The sequence below is a fragment of the Perognathus longimembris genome, chromosome 22, assembly GCF_023159225.1.
Source record: "Perognathus longimembris pacificus isolate PPM17 chromosome 22, ASM2315922v1, whole genome shotgun sequence".
Taxonomy (NCBI): domain Eukaryota; kingdom Metazoa; phylum Chordata; class Mammalia; order Rodentia; family Heteromyidae; genus Perognathus; species Perognathus longimembris.
In genome coordinates, this window is record NC_063182.1 from 9,266,102 (window position 1) to 9,284,823 (window position 18,722).

Here is an 18,722-nt window from a genome sequence, read left to right on the forward strand (position 1 = left end):
ATGATCTCCTTGATATATGACTGTTAAGGAGGGGGGAGGGGGAGACAGTAGGGACCAGGTCTGTGAAACCAAAAACTTCTTGTCAAATGGTATTTCCCACAGGTTTGGGTCAGCGACCCAACACTACTCAACACAAAGGTAAAAAATAGACCTCTCGGTGGATCACAATAGCTCAAAAGCTATGTATGTACGTTCATATAAGACTACTGTTGACATATTGTCTACTGTCGACATTACATTTAAAGCCCTAGGCAAATTTTCTTTGGCGTAGGCCATGTGGCTACTGTATATGTTCTTGGTACACTGTGTATTGTATATATGTCTACCTGACCTAGGGAAGGGAAAGAAAAACAGGGTGTAAGATATCACAAGAAATGTACACACTGCCCTACTATGTAACTGTACCCCTTTTGCACAACACCTGCTCAAAAATTTTTTAATAAATAAATTATATAAAAAAAGAAACAACCACTGGTTCTGTAGCATCTCTTTTACAGATTACATCCATGTAATGTTATTTAATGTATTTCTCCATTCCTGCTGATTCTGACAAGTTTTTTGGGTAGTTTTTGTTTGTTTTGTTATATAACTATCAAAAGGTGCATAATTATGCTTTGGTCTTTTATCAATATTAACAGGTACTGATGATCACTCATACAACTTAATTAAGTGTATATTATTTCATTTTATCTTCATGCTTTAGGAAAACCTCCATATGGGCAAAATTTCCTTATTTTATACTTCTTGTTATTTTTGGACACTTCCTAAGAAGTACTAAGCTTTTCTGATGATAGTTTCCATAGGAAGGACTAACTAGTTAAATATGCTCGGTTCTTTTCCTTTTGGAAGAGGGCAGTGCTAGTATTGAACCCAGGTCCTCACACAGAGTAGGCAAGTGCTCCATCACTGATTCATTCTCTAGACCTATAGTATTAATCAAAGGTGAGGAAATGAGATGTCTTGGGTTTGTGAACTCATAAATTTGCATTTTGGGGTTCCAATCCATTATTGGTATTTATTTTGGCAGTACAAATATTTGGAGCCTTGCACTTGTTAGGCAGGTGCTCCAACCTTATTGATGTGCACGCTAAGCACATGACTAACATGAGTCTCTTCAATTGTTTACTTGTGAGGTCCTAGGATTGAATCCACAGCCTCAAGCATGCCAGGCAAGTGCCACTTGAGTCTTGTCCCCGACTTCTCACTAGTCAAAGGTTCTACCATTTGATATCAACTCCCAGGACTTTATTTTGCTTTTGAAACAGGATCTCACCTGTGCCTGAGCAGGCCTCAAGTATTCTCCTGCCTCCAGCTCCCAGGTAACTGAGATTTCAGGCCTATACTACCACGACTGCCACACCCAGTCTATGGCAATCTGTTTTTGCTAGTCCTGGGGCTTGGACTCAAGAGCCTGAGCACCGTCTCTGGCATCTTTTTGCTCAAGGCTAACACTACCACTTGAGCCACAGCGCCACTTCCAGCTTTTTCTGTGTATGTGGTGCTAAGGAATCGAACCCAGGGCTTCATGCATGCAAGGCACTCTACCGCTAAGCCACATTCCCAGCCCTATGGCAATCTTTTCCTACTGGCTGGTGTCTTTTTAACAAGACCTCAGTGGCCTGTTAGTTTGGTTTAATGGTATAAAAGGTGGTCCAGGCTAGTCTCAGTCTTAAGTGATCCTCCTGCCTCAGCCTCAGGAGAGGCTAGGAATTCAGGTGTGCACCACTATTCCACTTTTCTACACTCTCAACACAGAACACTTCTGTAATGATGGGGTTTTGTTTTTTTCCCCCATATTGGGTAATTCTCCAATTCTTTTCACACCATACAGTACAGTTTCACACATACAGTATAGTTAGGGTATTTCATGCTACTTGCACATGAATACATTAAAATTCAGAAGTTCAGCAAACCATGTTTTTCACGAGTTTTTATAGAATTTAGTGTTATCTTAATCTCTAACACCTTCCCCATATTCCCAGAGGTCACTGGATAGGTTGAAAGTTCCAACTCTCTAACTACAAGTCTTTATTTGTGATCAACTCCTTTCAGAGGCTTCTAAGTACTCCCACCCAAAATCCCCAACCTCACTAACACAAACTAAGGAGTAAATAGAAAAGGCTCATTACAAATAGCCAAAGACACTCCAGTTAAAATTCCAACAGTTTAGGAGCTATCTCAGGAATCTGAGACAAACCAAATAAATATATAACAGTAAATAACTATACAATACTTTAAAACACCACTTCTAAGAAGCTCAAGTTTTTAATAATTATTTCATATCAATGACTTAAACAGAAGAAAATACCCCTACTATTTTACTGACTCCATCCCTACACTGAGAAACAAATTCCTAAGAATTGTACTTTAGATTTGTTCCATCCTAGTCTCTAATTTCTGCTAGAGAATGATATAGTACGCAGTACTACAATTTGTCAACACATTAGTACAAATAATAGTGGAAGGGGAAAGAACCAATTATTAGGGACATAGTTCAATGATCATGTGTACTTAGAATGCACAAGCCCTGGGTTAGCTCTCAAGCATTCAAAGAAGTTTTAAAACAAAAAATTAAGGACACTAACATAGTGACATATACTTACAAAAAGTAGTATTAGGCACTTAGTGTATCATTAATCCAATTACCATCCCTTAAAATAAGCAGTATTTTACAGATAAAAAACAAAACAAAGAATTTTGAAATGGTTTTTCCAAGTTAAAAAAAGAGGCCATGGGCTGGGAATATGGCCTAGTGGCAAGAGTGCTTGTCCTGCATGCATGAAGCCCTAGGTTTGATTCCTCAGCACCACACATATAGAAAATGGTCAGAAGCAGTACTGTGGCTCAAGTGGCAAAGTCCTAGCCTTGAGCAAAAAAGCCAGGGACAGTGCTCAGGCCCTGAGTTCAAGGGCCAGGACTGGCCAAAAAGAAAAAAGCCAAAACTCAACCCCAAGGCTGGGTAATTGTAGAAATCAGTGTCCTGTAACAACCATACTGACTTTCAAAACAACCAAAATTACCACCTAATATTAACTTTCACTGCTTTCCTCATCTTGGCTACTCATACAATGGTCTTCACCTTCTTCAGAAACCACTTATCTAATTCTGTACCTACCAGCACTAAGTTCTCAAGTTGGTATTTGTGCTTTCAACTTCAAAATTTGTGATAAACCATCCTTTTTCTTTCTTCTCTCTCCCCATTCATTAACTAGGAATGTCACCTACATTTCGATATTATCTAAACTAAGACAGGAGGAGGAAGTTTTGAGATCAATAACAATTCCTTCATTTTTTTTCCAAGAATCACTGCTTAGAGGTTATATATTCTATTCTCACCCTGAAGCAGTTTGAAAATACAAAATCACCCTTACATCATAGAAGTTTCCTCCTCAACACTGAATAGGCATGGCCGCATTTAAAAAGCCTTTGCTTGCTTGAAGTTCTGTTCTGTTTATCCCAAATTCCTTTGTCTAGAAATCTATCCCTGCCTTTGCCTTTAATGTACTGCATTTCTAATTTACATGCAGAGATACAGGGATCCCTCTTATAGGGAGCTATTTTCCAGAGACCCTGATAGGTGAAAATCCACAAAGTAGTGGCATTACACATTTGTCCCTCACTATATGGCAGGTCACTTATTGCTACTTCACAAATTTTCACCTATCGCGGGGTCTCAGGAATGTAGCTCCTGCTGTACATGAGGAATCACTACTTAGGGTTTTTGTTGTTTTAAGCAAAACAAAAACAAAAAACAGTGATACAGTGAAACTGCAATAAGGAAACAGTAGTATAAGGAGGGATGACCATAGTAGATTTGCAGTAGCTACCCAAACAAACTTTTGCAGCTACAGTTAAGTGGCCTGGATGTGTAATATTCTTTTTAAAAAAAGAAGAAAAAAAGCTTCAAAAATCCAAAGTTGAGAAACAGCGATCTCACCTGACAGCACTCTCATACAAAAAAGTCATAAGATCTAGAAAACATACTGTATATACTGTAACAGAAAGAAGCTCTTGTGCTCCTGAGCTTGTTCCATTTTCCACCTCTTCATGGACTAGTCCTTCTTTTATAGTATGCTTTACAATGGCTGGGTAAACATAAGTGTTTCCCTGAATTCTATGAGCCCCTCTAGCAAATTATCAAACCCAAGAAACACGATTTCGTTAAGGTCTAATTAAAAGCACAGGTTACAACCTGAAACTTGTGTTGGGCACCTGAAGTGGAGACAGTTCTTGCAAGACTGAGCCCTTAACTTGTGATGCTAATCCCAGGTAGGCAGATAATGTTAGAACTCTAATTCTATGCACATAGTGTTTAGAACTGAGTAACAGGGCTGGGGATATGGCCTAGTGGCAAGAGTGCTCGCCTCCTATACATGAGGCCCTGGGTTCAATTCCCCAGCACCACATATACAGAAAATGTCCAGAAGTGGCGCTGTGGCTCAAGTGGCAGAGTGCTAGCCTTGAGCAAAAAGAAGCCAGGGACAGTGCTCAGGCCCTGAGTCCAAGCCCCAGGACTGGCCCAAAAAAAAAAAAAAAATAGAACTGAGTAACACTATAAACATAAACACAATAAGCAAGAAAGGCAGAGCAAGGCAACCTAATATAGAAATAGTAGACAGTAAGGAGTGGTTCAGGAGATATTAAGTAGAGAAAAAATAATAAAAATACTGTGGGACACAGTATTCTCCCAGTAAGCAAGCAGGGCTCATGACAGAATACAGCAGCACAATATTTTGAGTAAACACACGCTTTTAAAATTACGAAATAGGGGCTGGGGATATGGCCTAGTGGCAAGAGCGCTTGCCTTGTATACATGAAGCCTTCGGTTAGATTCCCTAGCACCACATATACAGAAAATGGCCAGAAGTAGCGCTGCAGTTCAAGTGGCAGAGTGCTAGCCTTGAGCAAAAAGCCAGGGACAGTGCTCAGGCCCTGAGCCTAAGGCCCAGGACTGGCAAAAAAAAAAATACGAAATAGAATACTAATAGAAAACTAAAAAGAAAAAAAAAGAAATGTGAAAAGATCTTGCATTTGGGGGAAGAGAAGACTTCCTGTATTGGTCTCTGTCTCCACCCTATGGAGACATAGAATATAAGTTTGAAAGAGTCAAAAAGCCAAAAACTTGGTGATTGAGCAAGGTCTTTTCACATTCTTTTTTTTTAAGTTTTCCCATTTATGAAAACTCCAAAATGTAGGCAAAGTTGAGAAAACATGCAAAGTGTATCCAAAATCCAATTATATGATTGACAGAACTACTCACATGTTTCATAAGCAATCTCAAACGGTGGTGGTAGAAACTGAAGCCAGCACCTTGAGAGAATAAGCACTCTTACTCCCTATTACTTCAAACTTAAGAGCCAAAGATGAAATTCTCAATGACTACCCACAACACCTGTTCTTCATATTTCCTAACTTGGTAATAGTAATACTAGTCTGATAATTTGGAAGCAATTCTTGTCATATATATCCATTATCCAGGTCTAACCTTTATACGTTATTACTTCCCCTTCTGCCCAACAACCCAAGCAGGACTGTTTTTAAAAATGTCAAACCTGGCTTCAGAGGACTCCACCTCATCTCCCCTCCACTCCTGTCTTTGCTCCTCCACTCCGGCTTTCTTGTAGTTCCTGCAATGTGCGACGCTTACCTCCATACCTCCTGACAAACTCGTATGCATCCCTTTAGGCCTCACTTGAATTGGGACCCTCTAAGCACACTCTCTAAGAACAGTTAATTACTTGTACATTCTTTAACAAAAGCATTTTTTAAAAATCACAAATGGTTGTAAACCCAACTGAGACAGGAAGCTTGGAGTGCGCACTTTTTTACCTGTGTGGTTCACCCACCCCCACCCCCCCGAGTCCCCAGGAAAACAGCACCTAACCCAATCTGGACCTCAGCCATGCGAAGGAACCTAACCGAGGGGAAGAGAAGCAAAGCCAGAGGTAAGTCTTAATTCGAAAAGGCAATGTTTTAGCGAGCACCTTCCCCACCTTCGCGCTACAGAGCTCAGACCAAACCACACAGGTGTTCAAACACGCCCAGGGCTCCACCCTCAGGCAGCCCCTTCCTTCCTAGACCCCAGAAAGTTCCAAGTCCACAGCGAATCCACAGGGGCGCCAGAACTACCGGAAACCTTTCTCCAGGGGCCCCCGCGGGTGAGGACCCCGGGCCTGGCCCGGCGGAGGCTCCACGGCCCCCGCGGGCGAGGGCCCCCGGGCCTGGCCCGGCGGAGCCTCCTCCACCCCGACCCACTGGCCGGGACTCCGGACGCGAGTCCGTCACGCCGTGACGCTCACGGGCCCCAGCGCTTCGTCAGCAAACAAGTCGCCCGCCCCGCGCGACGCGCTTCCTTGAGGCTTCGCCAGCGACGGCCATCGCGCGCCTCGGGGCTGGAACGTCCAGTCCTGGCACGGCCAAGCCTCCAGACGGCCACCCTGTTCACGGACGAGAAACGGAAAATACGACCCCCGCGCCTCGCCCTTTAAGAACCACCCCCATTAGGGCCCGGCGGAACTCAAGCCAATCCTCGCGAGAGCTACCGGCTTCCGCCCGCTTCCTCCTTTCGGCTCGCCGGGACGGAAGGAAAGCGGAATTTCCCGCCCCCCGAGCTCTACCTCACAAGGCAGCGCGGCCCCAGCTGCGGCCAATCAGCGGGCCCGTTGTAGACCGCGGCGCAGAGGACCAATGGCAAGTCGCGGCGCGCGCAGCGCTTCTCTTCCTCCGCGCCGGCCCACTCCCTTCCGCCCGCCGCCTTCCACTCCGCCCCTTGCTGAGGAAGTGAGATCACAGGCCCCATGTGAGCGGATTGCAACACATGCAGCTGCCTGGAGAGAGGGAGCCGGTGTCCTACGTCAGAGCCGCCGCCGCCGCCGCCGCCGCCGCGGAGCCGCCGCCGGGGAGAAGCAGCCGCTGCCGCCCAGGACTGGGCCCTTAGGTGAGGCAGGACAAGGGGAGGCCGGCAGCCTAGGCGGCCGGCCGCTTTGGGCAGGAAAGGAGGGCCTCTCGGGGGTGGCTTGGAAGGGGCCGCTCTGCCCCAGCGGCGGCGCTAACTCTGTGGTCTTGGTGTCTCCGGGCCCCGCCGGGCCGCTCTAGGGAGGAGGAGGCGAGAAGATGGCGGACGACCCCAGTGCTGCCGACAGGAACGTGGAAATTTGGAAGATCAAGAAGCTCATTAAGAGCTTGGAGGCGGCCCGCGGGTGAGCGCCGCGTCCGGCCCCCCTGTGCCCTCTTGGATTCCGGACCCCTCAGGATGGCCGCCCCCGCGCCGCATGGCGGGATTGGGAGAACCAGGCAGTGGCCAACTCCCGCCTTCTGGACTACTGGGTAGTAGTTTCTGAATTGAGGGCGAGAGTCGGTACGGCGGGCCAGAACAGGGCTCCTTACACCTCTTTGGGGGTGTGGGGCCCGCTCTTCCAAGGTTCAGTCTACCCGGCACCCTTCGTGATTGAAAAGCCGTCGCTACTTTTGTACTTCCCTCGGGTCTTTAAGTCCAGCTCCTCGCTCTTCTGGACCTTGGTACTGCCACCGACTCGGGTGCTTTTGGAAGACAGTAGTCGGCTTTCCTTCGCGAATGTCCTTCCTTCCCTGATTTCCTCCCTTCCCCTCCCTGCACCTTCCTCAGCCAAGCCTCATTAAAATGGCCTCCCCCCTCCTGGACTTCTCTTAAGTCCCCCGTGAGTGAAGTTTGGAAGGGATGGGAAGGAAAGGTGACATCCTCCTCCTGGTGACCCCTCATTGCTCTGCGTCTTTTACTTCTCCCAAGATGACTTCCTCTGAGCCCTCTAATTACCCCAGAGCTTCCTGGTTTTAGCTGTTCCAGGACCCGCCTATAAACTGAAAATGCCAACGTGTGCGGGGCGGGGGGCGGGGGGGGGCGGCGCTGATTGATTTTAGTTGACTTAGTTGTATGTATGTATCCAAGAGAAATCCACCTAATGAACCAGAATAGAGGGTCCTGTTAGCGTCTCTGTGGAGCTTCTTGGGATATTGTGGAGGTGCCTGGTGTACTAATACTTGTTCATAGAACTAAATTAAGTATGCTCCCAATCTTTTGGTAAGCTTTGATGAGGAAACTGTAGGTGTGTCCATTCTGGTAAGGATAAGCTAATTTTACAATGGCTGTGTGTGCTATTTTTCTTTATGGTGCTCATTTTAGAAAGGTGTGCCATAGGTATTCCTGTTTCCTCGGTTTGTTTCTTACCCATTTAGAGAAACTTTTTACATGCCAGAAGTGGTCACCAAAGTGGAACAATACATATCTGTATATCTGAGTGATCTTAACTGCCATTAGACCTTACGGAAAGTTAATTTCAACACAAAAATGAGGCATTTTGGTTTTCACCATAAGGTTGTCATTGACAGGTGGATTGTAGTGATAGTATGAACACCTGTCTAAGCTCCTTGTTACTTTTATGAAGTGGGTTGTGCTTCATTTTGCCGAAGGTACACGGTTAAAGTAGTCTTGCCATTGTGTTTTGTTACTAATAAATTAGCAAAGATTCTGTTAGGGATTGGGCTTCCAAAAATTTGCCCTTGTTTAGTGTCTTGATCCCTTTGTTCACTCCTTTTGTGTACTGGAAAAAAAATATGAAGGGTGCACCTTAATTTTTATTCCTTAGGTTTTTCGTTGGATTTAAAATACAGACTTGTTTATAAATCTTATGAGAACTTGTGCCACATGATAGTGAAAACTTCCCATATGTGAAAATGCTATGGAGAAATCATATATAGGTCATGAGCCTTGATGGTGCCAAGAATTAGCTAGGTGCTCTTTTCCTCCTGGGATATGCGATTTTGCATTTATTACATACTCTTGAAGCAGCTTAAAACACAAATTTGTCGCTGTAGTTTGCCTGTTGTCTAAAGTAACATTGAAGATAACACCAATAAGTATATTTTTCCTAATAAAGTTTTTAGGACAGCCTGCCTTCCAAGTGATCATTTGAGCATTTTAAAGAGGATTAACTTCCTATCTAAAATAGCTAAGGACTCTTTCTCCAAACAGTGTGGTTAGTAATCGTGTCCTACTTTGCTTTTAGTTAGAATTTGTGTCTTGAGCCCATGAAATTTTAAAATCTTGGCCATCTCTAGTATTGACCAAATGGTCAAAAGTTTATTTTACGTGTGGAGACATTTTCTGGTGTATGCAAATTTCTTTTAGAAGATACAAGAATTTTATTTTCATTGCTAAGTTGTATGATGGGTTTTAAAGACAAACGGAATGGCAAAGTGAATCTATGTTTGGGAGTGTATTGTGTAATTTGGGAGAGAAACTGAGTCAGGGATAGTGAAAAAATGAGTAACAATAGTTTTGTAAATTAAAAAGGTACTTATACTAGCAGTGTAGAATTCTGGGCATGAACTCAGGGCCTGGGTGCTGTCCCTGAGCTTTTTTACTCAAGGCTAATACTCTAGCTCATGAACCTGAGCTCCACTTACAGCTTTTTGCTGTTATTAATTGGGGATGAGAGCCTCATAGACTTTCCTACCTGGGCTGGCTTTAATCACCATCCTCAGATCTCAGCCTCCTGAGGAGCTAGGGTTACAAGTGTGAGCAACAAGCACCCAACTAATTGGTTTGTTTTTACTAATACATTTTAGTGTTTCCTAGAATAAGGATGATTTTGAAATTTAAAGTATTTTTTAATATATAGCTCAAATGTAAAAACTACCTTTAAAATTGACTCATAAAATATATTTGAACAGAAGGAGGTAGCTCAAAAAAATGTATTACAGATTATTCGAAGTGTCGATCTTCACAGTGGTAAATATTCCACTATTTGGTAGATGAGGCAACTGAGCTGAGTCTATGAGGTTAGGTAACCCACCATCCAAAATGAATCACATAGCAAAAATGTAACAGAATCTAGTCATTGAGCCCATATGTTAATTTTCTAATTGGGTAAAGTGTACCTAGTTTGGTTTCACTTAAGTGTTGTTTAATGTTAGTAAAGTAACCAGTTCTTTTACTATGCATCAGCTTCAGTTAAAGTTGATGATAGTTTGTTTCTATTTATGATTGCTCATGGTATATTTCCCACAGTTGGGTGTACCTAGCCAAAACTGGAATTAGGACTGTGAGTTGAATCGTGGTTGGTTTCAAATAAAGAATTAAGCAGATAAACATATGTTACAGGAAAGGTAGGTGGGAATATTTTTCCCTTCTGAGTAAGCAAGACTTGGTGGCCCAAGAAATAGTATAGGGAAGCTTTTAGTTTTCAGATATTAAAATAACTATAGTTTGTTTTAACCAAGGACAATAGTAAATGTTATCAGAAAACTTTGGTTGTGTCAGGAAGTCTGCCTTCATTAGGGAACTTTGTATATTTTATATGTAAATTCATTTTATACATACTTTGAGTAAAAGTGTGATAAATGTGTTTGACTATCTTCCCTAAATGAAAAGTCACTGATCATCACCTAGCTTGTTATTTTTAAAAAGAAATCTCAAACTAGTGACTTTCGGGTACTTTTATTTTTCCTTTATTTTTGAAGGGCTGGAGTTATATGTATGTGTTTGGCTTATAATCCCTAGTACACAAAAGGAGAAAATCCGTGAAGTAATACCTTGTAATCCCCTATGCTAGGAAGGTGTTTAGTTGTGAAAAACCTGAAATGGTTAGCTTTTTTTTTTTTTTTTTTTTTTTTGCCAGTCCTGGTGCTGGAACTTCGGGCCTGGACACTGTCCCTGAACTTCTTTTGCTCAAGGCTAACACTCGACCACTTGAGCCACAGTACTGCTTCTGGTTTTTTCTGTTTATGTGGCACTGAGGAAGGGAACCCAGGGTTTCATGCATGCTAGGCAAGCACTCTACCTCTAAGCCACATTCCCATCCCTTGAAATGGTCAGCTTTGTAGCAGAGTCAAATGATCTTAAATCGGGGTTGAAGAGCAGGAAGGAAAGATTTACTTTCCCATTGCTGGATCTATGGATCTGACAGCTTGGACAGCAGACGTTTCTACTGAGTCTAGCCTAGTCTCCATGAATCACAGAATGGAATCGTCTCCTAAAATATGTTCTGTAGATGTCTTTTCATTCTTCAGCAGTTTGCTTTCCTAGGGAGGGAGAGAAGAGATCAAAAAAAGTTTGGATTCCTTTTCAACAGGTTAAAAATGAGGGGTATGAGACTTTTTCTCACTGGGGCACTATCTTCAAAAAGCATGTTGAAGGTGCCTCTGATAACAGCTTTATCCTATCCCTAACACACTTTAGGCCTTCCCTACTGTCTTTTTCACAATTCTTCCTACAAGATTCAAAATATATTAACTGGTTCTTGACTTGTAGGTAACTCCTGGATATTGGGCCCATGTTTTTTTTAAATGCTTCCTTGATGCTTTATCTTCTGCTGTGTGGATCGACTTTTTCTTTGCCTTTTATCTTCTCTGAGTTTGTTGGATTAACGGTTTGTTGGTGACAGGAGATCTCTTATGCCCAGGCTGATTTTTGAATTTGTAAGCTCAAGTAATCCTGCCTCAGCCTCCTGACTAGCTGGGACTATAGGTGAGCACCATCTTACCCAGGTAGCACTGTAGTCTTCTACTTTCACATTTTCATTTGATCTTCCATTTCCTTTAGGAAAATATTTCTTCTGTTCTTTTCCTGCCATGTCTTTGCATTTGTGCAGTGCTAGTGATCAGTCGTGGGGCCTAGCCCATGCTAAGCAAGCATTCTACCACTTAGCTACACCTCCAATCCTTGTGCCATATCTGTGACCTTCCGATTAAATTTTCTCTGAAAATGTAAGCCTATAAATTCATTTTGACTATTAACCAGTCATCTAACAAGCTTCATCAAACATCTGCTATGAGTTAGGCAATAGACTTTTTGAAAATAGTGTGTAAGCAACAGAGAACATTGTCTGCTGCACATCCCTGGAGTGATAATATAAGCCGTGTTTGGCCGCAGGTTAATAATAAGCAAAAAGTAACCCAGTATTTACTGAGGGGAATTTAAGTAGAATGTAATTAGGATCTTTAATGAAGTAGTAGATAGTGTCAAAAAGGAGGAAAAAGATTGTACAAATACTGAGGCAAAAGTGTTAAAGAATGTTAATTTACTCCTGCCTAGCTTAGTATGTATGAGGTCCTGGGTTCAATTCCCAGCACTTTGCGCACCACCCCCCGCCCCCCAAGGTATTAGTATTGTTTTAACAGACTGGCCTAAAAAACATAAAGCTTCATGAGTGTTGATTTGATTCATTTGTATTAAGTCTTAGGAAGTGAACCCAGGACATGCAAAGCACTTATCCTATCAGAGCTATATCCCCTCAAAATTGTGTTTTATTTGGGCAGTTTGTTTGTTGGTGAATCAAATTGGTTGCTAGAACTTCTCTAATGTTGGGCAGAAAGAATACTTGCTGAGCTACATCCTTAGCTCCCAGAATTCATTCTTTTTTTTTTTTTTTTTGGCCAGTCCTGGGCCTTGGACTCAGGGCCTGAGCACTGTCCCTGGCTTCTTCCCGCTCAAGGCTAGCCCTCTGCCACTTGAGCCACAGCGCCGCTTCTGGCCGTTTTCTGTATATGTGGTGCTGGGGAATCGAACCTAGGGCCTCATGTATCCGAGGCAGGCACTCTTGCCACTAGGCTATATCCCCAGCCCCAGAATTCATTCTTTATTAAAAAAAAAATCAGTCTACTACTGGATCCAGAAGCTTTGTATAAGTTGAGATAGTTGATAGTACTCTGGATAGTTAAACAGTACAGAGCAATTACATGTGTTCTTTGTTGGTCAGGTTGGCCTGACAGAGCTTAAGACAATGCCATACAGTAAACTAGTAAGAAATGAAAGTTTAAACTTGGAGTTGTGGCTACAGTGGTAGAGTGTCAGTGTGAGTGGAAAAAGCCAAGTGAGTGTTCCAAACCCCTGAGGTCAAGCCCCAGTATCACCACTAGAAAACAAAAATTAATGAAAATATATTTGTTTTGATCTTCAAATTAATGTTTCTAGTATTTTTAGCTTTTCACTGAAAAGTTTTGTACTATTTTCTTTTTCTTCCAGGTCTAACTCCACTTGAGAGAGAGAGATCAAGAAAAATCATTAATTTAGAGGCCAAATAGCATACTTTTTTTTAACCCCATGATGGTAGTAGGGGTTGAATTCAGGGTCGTAGCCCTTTTTTTGTTTACCCCAATCCTTGAACTCAGGGCCTGGGTACTGTCCCTGAGCTGCTTTTTGTCTCAAGGCTAGCACTCCACCATACTGAGCTACAGCACCACTTCTGGCTTTTTTCTGAGAGTCTTAGACTTTTGAGGTATACATTCTACCACCTGAAACACATCCCTTTTGCCAGTCCTTGGGCTTGACTTGAGGACCTGGGCACTATCCCTGAATGTTTTGTGTATGAGGCTTGTCCTCAGAGCCTGGGAGCTGTCCCTGAGCTTCTATTTGCTCAAGATTAGCATTCTGCCACTTGAATCACAGCTCCATTTCTGGCCTTTTTGTAGTAGTTTATTGGAGATGAGGCTCTCATGGAATTTCCTGCTTAGACTGGCTTCAAACTGAGATCCGCAGATCTCAGCCTGCTGAGATGCTAAGATTACAGGTGTGAGCCACTGGTGCCCAGCTTCTTTTTCTCAAGGCTGGTGCTCTACTACTTGAGCCAGGGCTTCACTTCTGGCTTTTTGGTGGCTAGAGTCTCACAAATTTTCCAGCCTGGGCTAACTTTGAACCACAGTCCTCAGATCTTAACCTCCTGAGTAGCTAGGATTATAAGCATGCGCCTGGGTCCCTAGCCCATTGTTTGCTTTGCTTTTTAGGTAGGATCTCAGTTTTTTGCTGGGGCCAGTCTCAAACTGAAATCCTCCTACCCATGCCTCTGGTAACCTCTGGCATAGCTAGGATCACAGGTATATCATACCACACTGGGCTTGTGTATTGTTTTAAAGTTTGTTTTCTCTTTTTGCACTGGATTGGCCACAAACCTGAATACTCTGCATTTCTGCCTCCAGAATAGCTGGGTTTACGTTAATTATCTGCTTCATCTGGCTAGCATGTGTTTTTGCCATCTCATAACTGAACTGTGAGGAAAGATATTATTGTCCTTTCATGAATGAAGAAAATGAAGTTCAGAGGAAGTAAGTAGTTTACCCCAAACCTAGCCTGTTTAAAAGGCAATATCAGATTCCTTTTTCACTTAAAGCTTATGAGCCCATTAGCAAACTGCCTTGGCTCTTTGTTTATTTCGCTAAGTAGATTCATCTCCCATTCTTTTCTGAGAGGAGGATTTTGTCCAAGGAGAATTGTAATTTTCTAGAGGGAGCAGGTGTGTGAAGACCCAGGCACAAAGATAGAAGAAAACAGACATGCATAGCACATCTACCCTACAAAGAACTTAGGTGTGAAACATGTTTGTTTGTTTGTTGCCAGTCATGGGGCTTGGGACTCAGGGCCTGAGCACTGTCCCTGGCTTCTTTTTACTCAAGGTTAGCACTGTGTCTCTTGCATCACAGTACCACTTCTGGCTTTTCTTATGTATGTGGTGCTGAGGAATCAAACCCAGGGCTTCATTCATGTTGTTAGGCAAGCACTCTAATAAGCCAAGCCACATTCCCAGCCCACAGCATGTTTGTTCTTAATGACCACTGATGAAAGGAATAACTTACTGCAAAATCCCTCCCTAGAAGCTCAATTGTATATTTAAAAAGTGATTAATAGGAAAGCTTTGACTTTTGTTTAATTTGAAAAAATATAAAATCCTGTGTAGGACACAGGTAGTCCCGAACTCAGGTTGTGATTGCTATCTCCTGGCATTACACTCTTGTGAGAAAATTAGAGAAATTTTCCAGCTTCTCTCTTCCTGATGGAATATTCCACTAGGTAGTTTTGTAAAATTCTTTTAGTAGATGCCTATAATTGTAGAAAAGTGCTTTCCTACCAGATTCTACTAGGTGAACTTTTTTTTTTAGATGACTGAGTAATTGTGTTTTTCAGTGTAAAATATTTTTGCAAACTTTCTGCCGAAAAATGTGCTAGCAAAAGCACATTTGACTTATATGCTGTACAGGGCAGAGACTGCTTAATGTTTTTTTGTTTGAATCTTGATATTTCTCCCAGCTAATGGTAGTGATAGTATCTCTGATCCTAAGGTCACTCAAACCAATTTTGGTAAATCCTGTATTTCCTTTGAAGAGTTAACAGAACTTTCCCTCCTAGTTGGGTATTCTACATGAGCTTTTTTACTTAAAAGAAAAAAAAATAGTCCCAATCGGAATTCCCCTAATCTTCTCATACGTGGTAGCTGTAGTGGAAATGAGGTGGCATTAAGGTGATGATCAACAAAAACTCCAAAGCCAGCCTGTTGTGTTTACCTCTTATACATGAAGCCCTGGGTTCAATTCCTCAGCACCACATACTTAGCAAAAGCTGGAAGTGGTGCTGTGGCTCAAGTGGTAGAGCACTAGCTTTGAGCACAAAAGCTGGAGTCAGCGCCCACAGTTCAAACCCTAGAACTCACACCAAAGGACAAAAAATAAGAATATATACTGTATGTGTGGCTCAAGTAGTAGAGTGCCAGCAGTGCATATAAAAGCTAAATGAGAACAAAGTTCAAGCCCCAGATTACCCCCTCTCCCCAAAGAAGGTAATTAAAATAGCCTTTGATAAGATGTTAATACTATATAGTGCCCATTACCAGTTTATTAATCTAGGCGCTAGTGGTTCGTGCCAGTAATCCTAGCTGCTCTGGAAGCTAAATCTGAAGATCACGGTTTGAAGCTAGGCTGGGCATACAAATCTGAGAGACTGTCTCCAGTTAACCAACTTTAGCCAGAAGTGGAGGTGTAGCTTAAGTGGAAGAGCTTCAGCTTTAAGTGAAAAAGGGAAGGGAAGGCATAGGGCCCTGAGTTCAAGCCCCAATACACACACTCACTATCTCTCAGTCTCTCTCTCTCTCTCTCTCTCTCTCTCTCTCTCTCTCTCTCTCTCTCTCACACACACATACACACAAGAATATATAGGGAAGTCCATTTTTTGTCAAGGTTATCTTCTAATTCTTGACATGTTTGGTTATCAGTATGTACTATAATAGTTTTTGCCCCCAAGAAATTATAGGGCCAGGTACAGTGGCTCAGGCCTATAATCCTTGCTACTCTGGACTTGCTGGGTTCTGAGGCTGGAGGTTGCAAGCCAACCTAGAGAGAAGAAGGCCTATGAGACTCTCCAGTTAACCAGCAAAAAGCAGAAAGTGGAGCTGTGACTCAAGTGGTAGAGTGCCAGCCTTGACCAGAACAAGCTAAGAGACGGTGCCCAGGCCCTGAACGCAAGCACTATTACCAGCACCAAAACCATACACACAGTCTAAATAATGTGTTTCAGGTTTTTTGATAACTTCGTGGAAGAGAAAACAAAAGTTAGATATCAAGCCACTTTGAAGCAACTGATAAAAGTGACCTTGGGTATATAAAAGTACTGCCACAAATGTAGAATAAAGCCACTTAAGGGTTTTTTGTTGTTTTTATGGGGTTTTTTTGTGGTTGGGGTTGGGGCTTTTTTTTTGGTCAGTAGTGAAGCTTGAACTTTGAACTCAGGTCCCTGGGCACTGTCTTTGTGTTTTTCTGCTACAGGCCAGTGCTCTGCCATTTTGAGCTACAGCTCCACTTTTTGTTTTCTGGTGATGGTGATTAAGAGATGGGTCTTACAGACTTTCCTGCCTGGGCTGGCTTAACTGTGATCTTAGATCTCAGCCTCCAGAGTAGGTAGGATTACAGGCATGAGCCAACTGTGTCCAGCTCACTTAAGCTTTTATATTCCCACAGCTATTTGACTTTTTGTGTGTGTGCAGGTCCTGGAGCTTGAACCTAGGACCTAGGCATTGTACCTGAGCTTTTGTGCTTAAGGCTAGAACTCTACCAACTTGAGCCACAGCTCCACTTCCGACTGCTTTTTTGGTGGTTAGTTGGAGATGAGAGTCTCATGGACTTTCCTGCCCAGGCTAGCTTCACATTGCGATCCTCAGATCTCAGCCTCCTGAGTATCTAGAATTACAGGTATGAACCACCAGCACTCTTAACAAATTTAGAGGGGACTGCATCTCATCGGGTTACGATCTACTAAAATCTCTTGCTTCACGCTTTGGACTTACCAAATAAGACTTCAACCATGCCTAAAGTAATCTCCCGTGTTTGGGGGGGAGGGGGAGATAGTGGAGATAAAGAGCAGGGACAAAGATCTAGAGCTTCATCTAGTGGCCATTTGAGGAACACTATCACTCAAGCTTGTACTTGACATATATTATAGTATCTTCAAAACCTTTCAAATAAGTAGAAACCAAGACCTAGAGATTTATGTAATTTGCCTTAAATCCCATGGTCATTAAAAGGTAGGATAGGACCTGATCCTAAATACATAATTATTCATGGTCATATTTGACAAATATTCCTGTATTTACCCCGTGTCAAAGAAGATCACCTAAATTTTTAGACTTTGTTTTATACATTTTGGAAGAAAAAAGTAGAAAACCTACAGTGAATCAAATAAGGATGGTTTCAGAAATGAGTAGAAATTGAACAGGAACTATTAGTTTTTCAGTTGGTGATCCATATGAAATACTGCTTTCTCAACAGGTGGAGATGATTTACCTAAGATCTAAGTTGAGCATTGTGAGACTGGAATAGATGGGAAGGTGGATGGGTGAAAAACATGACCGTCAATGCCCTAGACACAACTAATTACTAAACATTGGAATGAAAGCTTTTTGCAGAGCCTGTATTCTACAATGTTCCTGGTCCCATATCAGAAGTGTTTCTATTTAGGAGTGAAACTGGATGTAGAGCATTTGATGGAGTATGGGTATTCTAGCTGGTAGAAATTGCGCATCTGAGTTGTTACTCAAGGTATTTGTTATAGGTAGGATAACTCAGTCTGTAATGATATAACAAGACTGCAGACTGGGTAATGTGTAAAGACAAACTTGGTTGTCCTGGTTCGGGAATCTAGAACTTAAAAATCAAGGTACTGTCAGATGGTGGATCTAATAAGAATTCGAGTGATAATTCCTTGAATGATACTACATTGCCTGGGAGAAGAATACTTGATCACATGGCAAAAGAGAAGGACCATCCATACAACCTCTTCCCTTCACCATCTTGTTTTCTGATACTGGTTTGACTATAGCCCAGGCTGGGCTGGAACTCTTAGTCCTCCATCCTTAGCTTCCAACAGTGCTAGGATTACAGGCCATCAAGACCAATACAATAGATTGATGGTTTTATTTTCCGTTTTTGTTTTAGCATTCTTGAAGGTTCTCCTCTTGTGACCTAAACTCTTCTCATTCTTATTCTCAGTACTTTTGAGATTAAGCATCCACACATAGGTTTGGGGCACATTCAAACTAGAATAGAGTTGTGTGCAACAAGTAGACTATCTGGGGGTCCATCTCCCCCTTTTTTTCTTTACAGTCCTGGGGCTTGAACTCAGGGCCTGGGCACTTCCCTGAGCTTTTGCTCAAGGCTAGCACTCTACTACAAGTGGGCATTATGAAGTGATGCTAGTCTCTCTGCTTTCATCTGAGATTACTCTTCTTGAATGTGCAAAAAGTAAGCTTAGGCACAGTGATTAAGGGATTTTGTTTTTGTACCAGTCCTGGAGCTTGAACATGGGACCTGGGCACTGTCCCTGAGCTTTTTTTTTTTTTTTTTTTTAATTTTTTGGCTCAAGCGTAGTGCTTTACCACTTGCTACAGCTTACTGTTACAGCTCTACTTCAGCTTTTTGGTGGTTAATAG

At 42.5% G+C, this 18,722-nt stretch overlaps 1 protein-coding gene across 1 annotated transcript in view; it reads left to right on the plus strand.

Annotated features, from left to right (window-relative positions):
- The first annotated feature begins 6,755 nt into the window (after window positions 1-6,755).
- The window catches only part of Etf1 (eukaryotic translation termination factor 1), a 28,802-nt gene continuing 16,835 nt past the window's right edge, over window positions 6,756-18,722 (plus strand). The window contains exons 1-2 of the mRNA XM_048331561.1: window positions 6,756-6,937; window positions 7,096-7,199. Of these exons, the coding sequence (XP_048187518.1) occupies window positions 7,114-7,199 (86 nt within the window). The 5' untranslated portion in view covers window positions 6,756-6,937; window positions 7,096-7,113. The remainder of the gene's footprint in view (window positions 6,938-7,095; window positions 7,200-18,722) is intronic.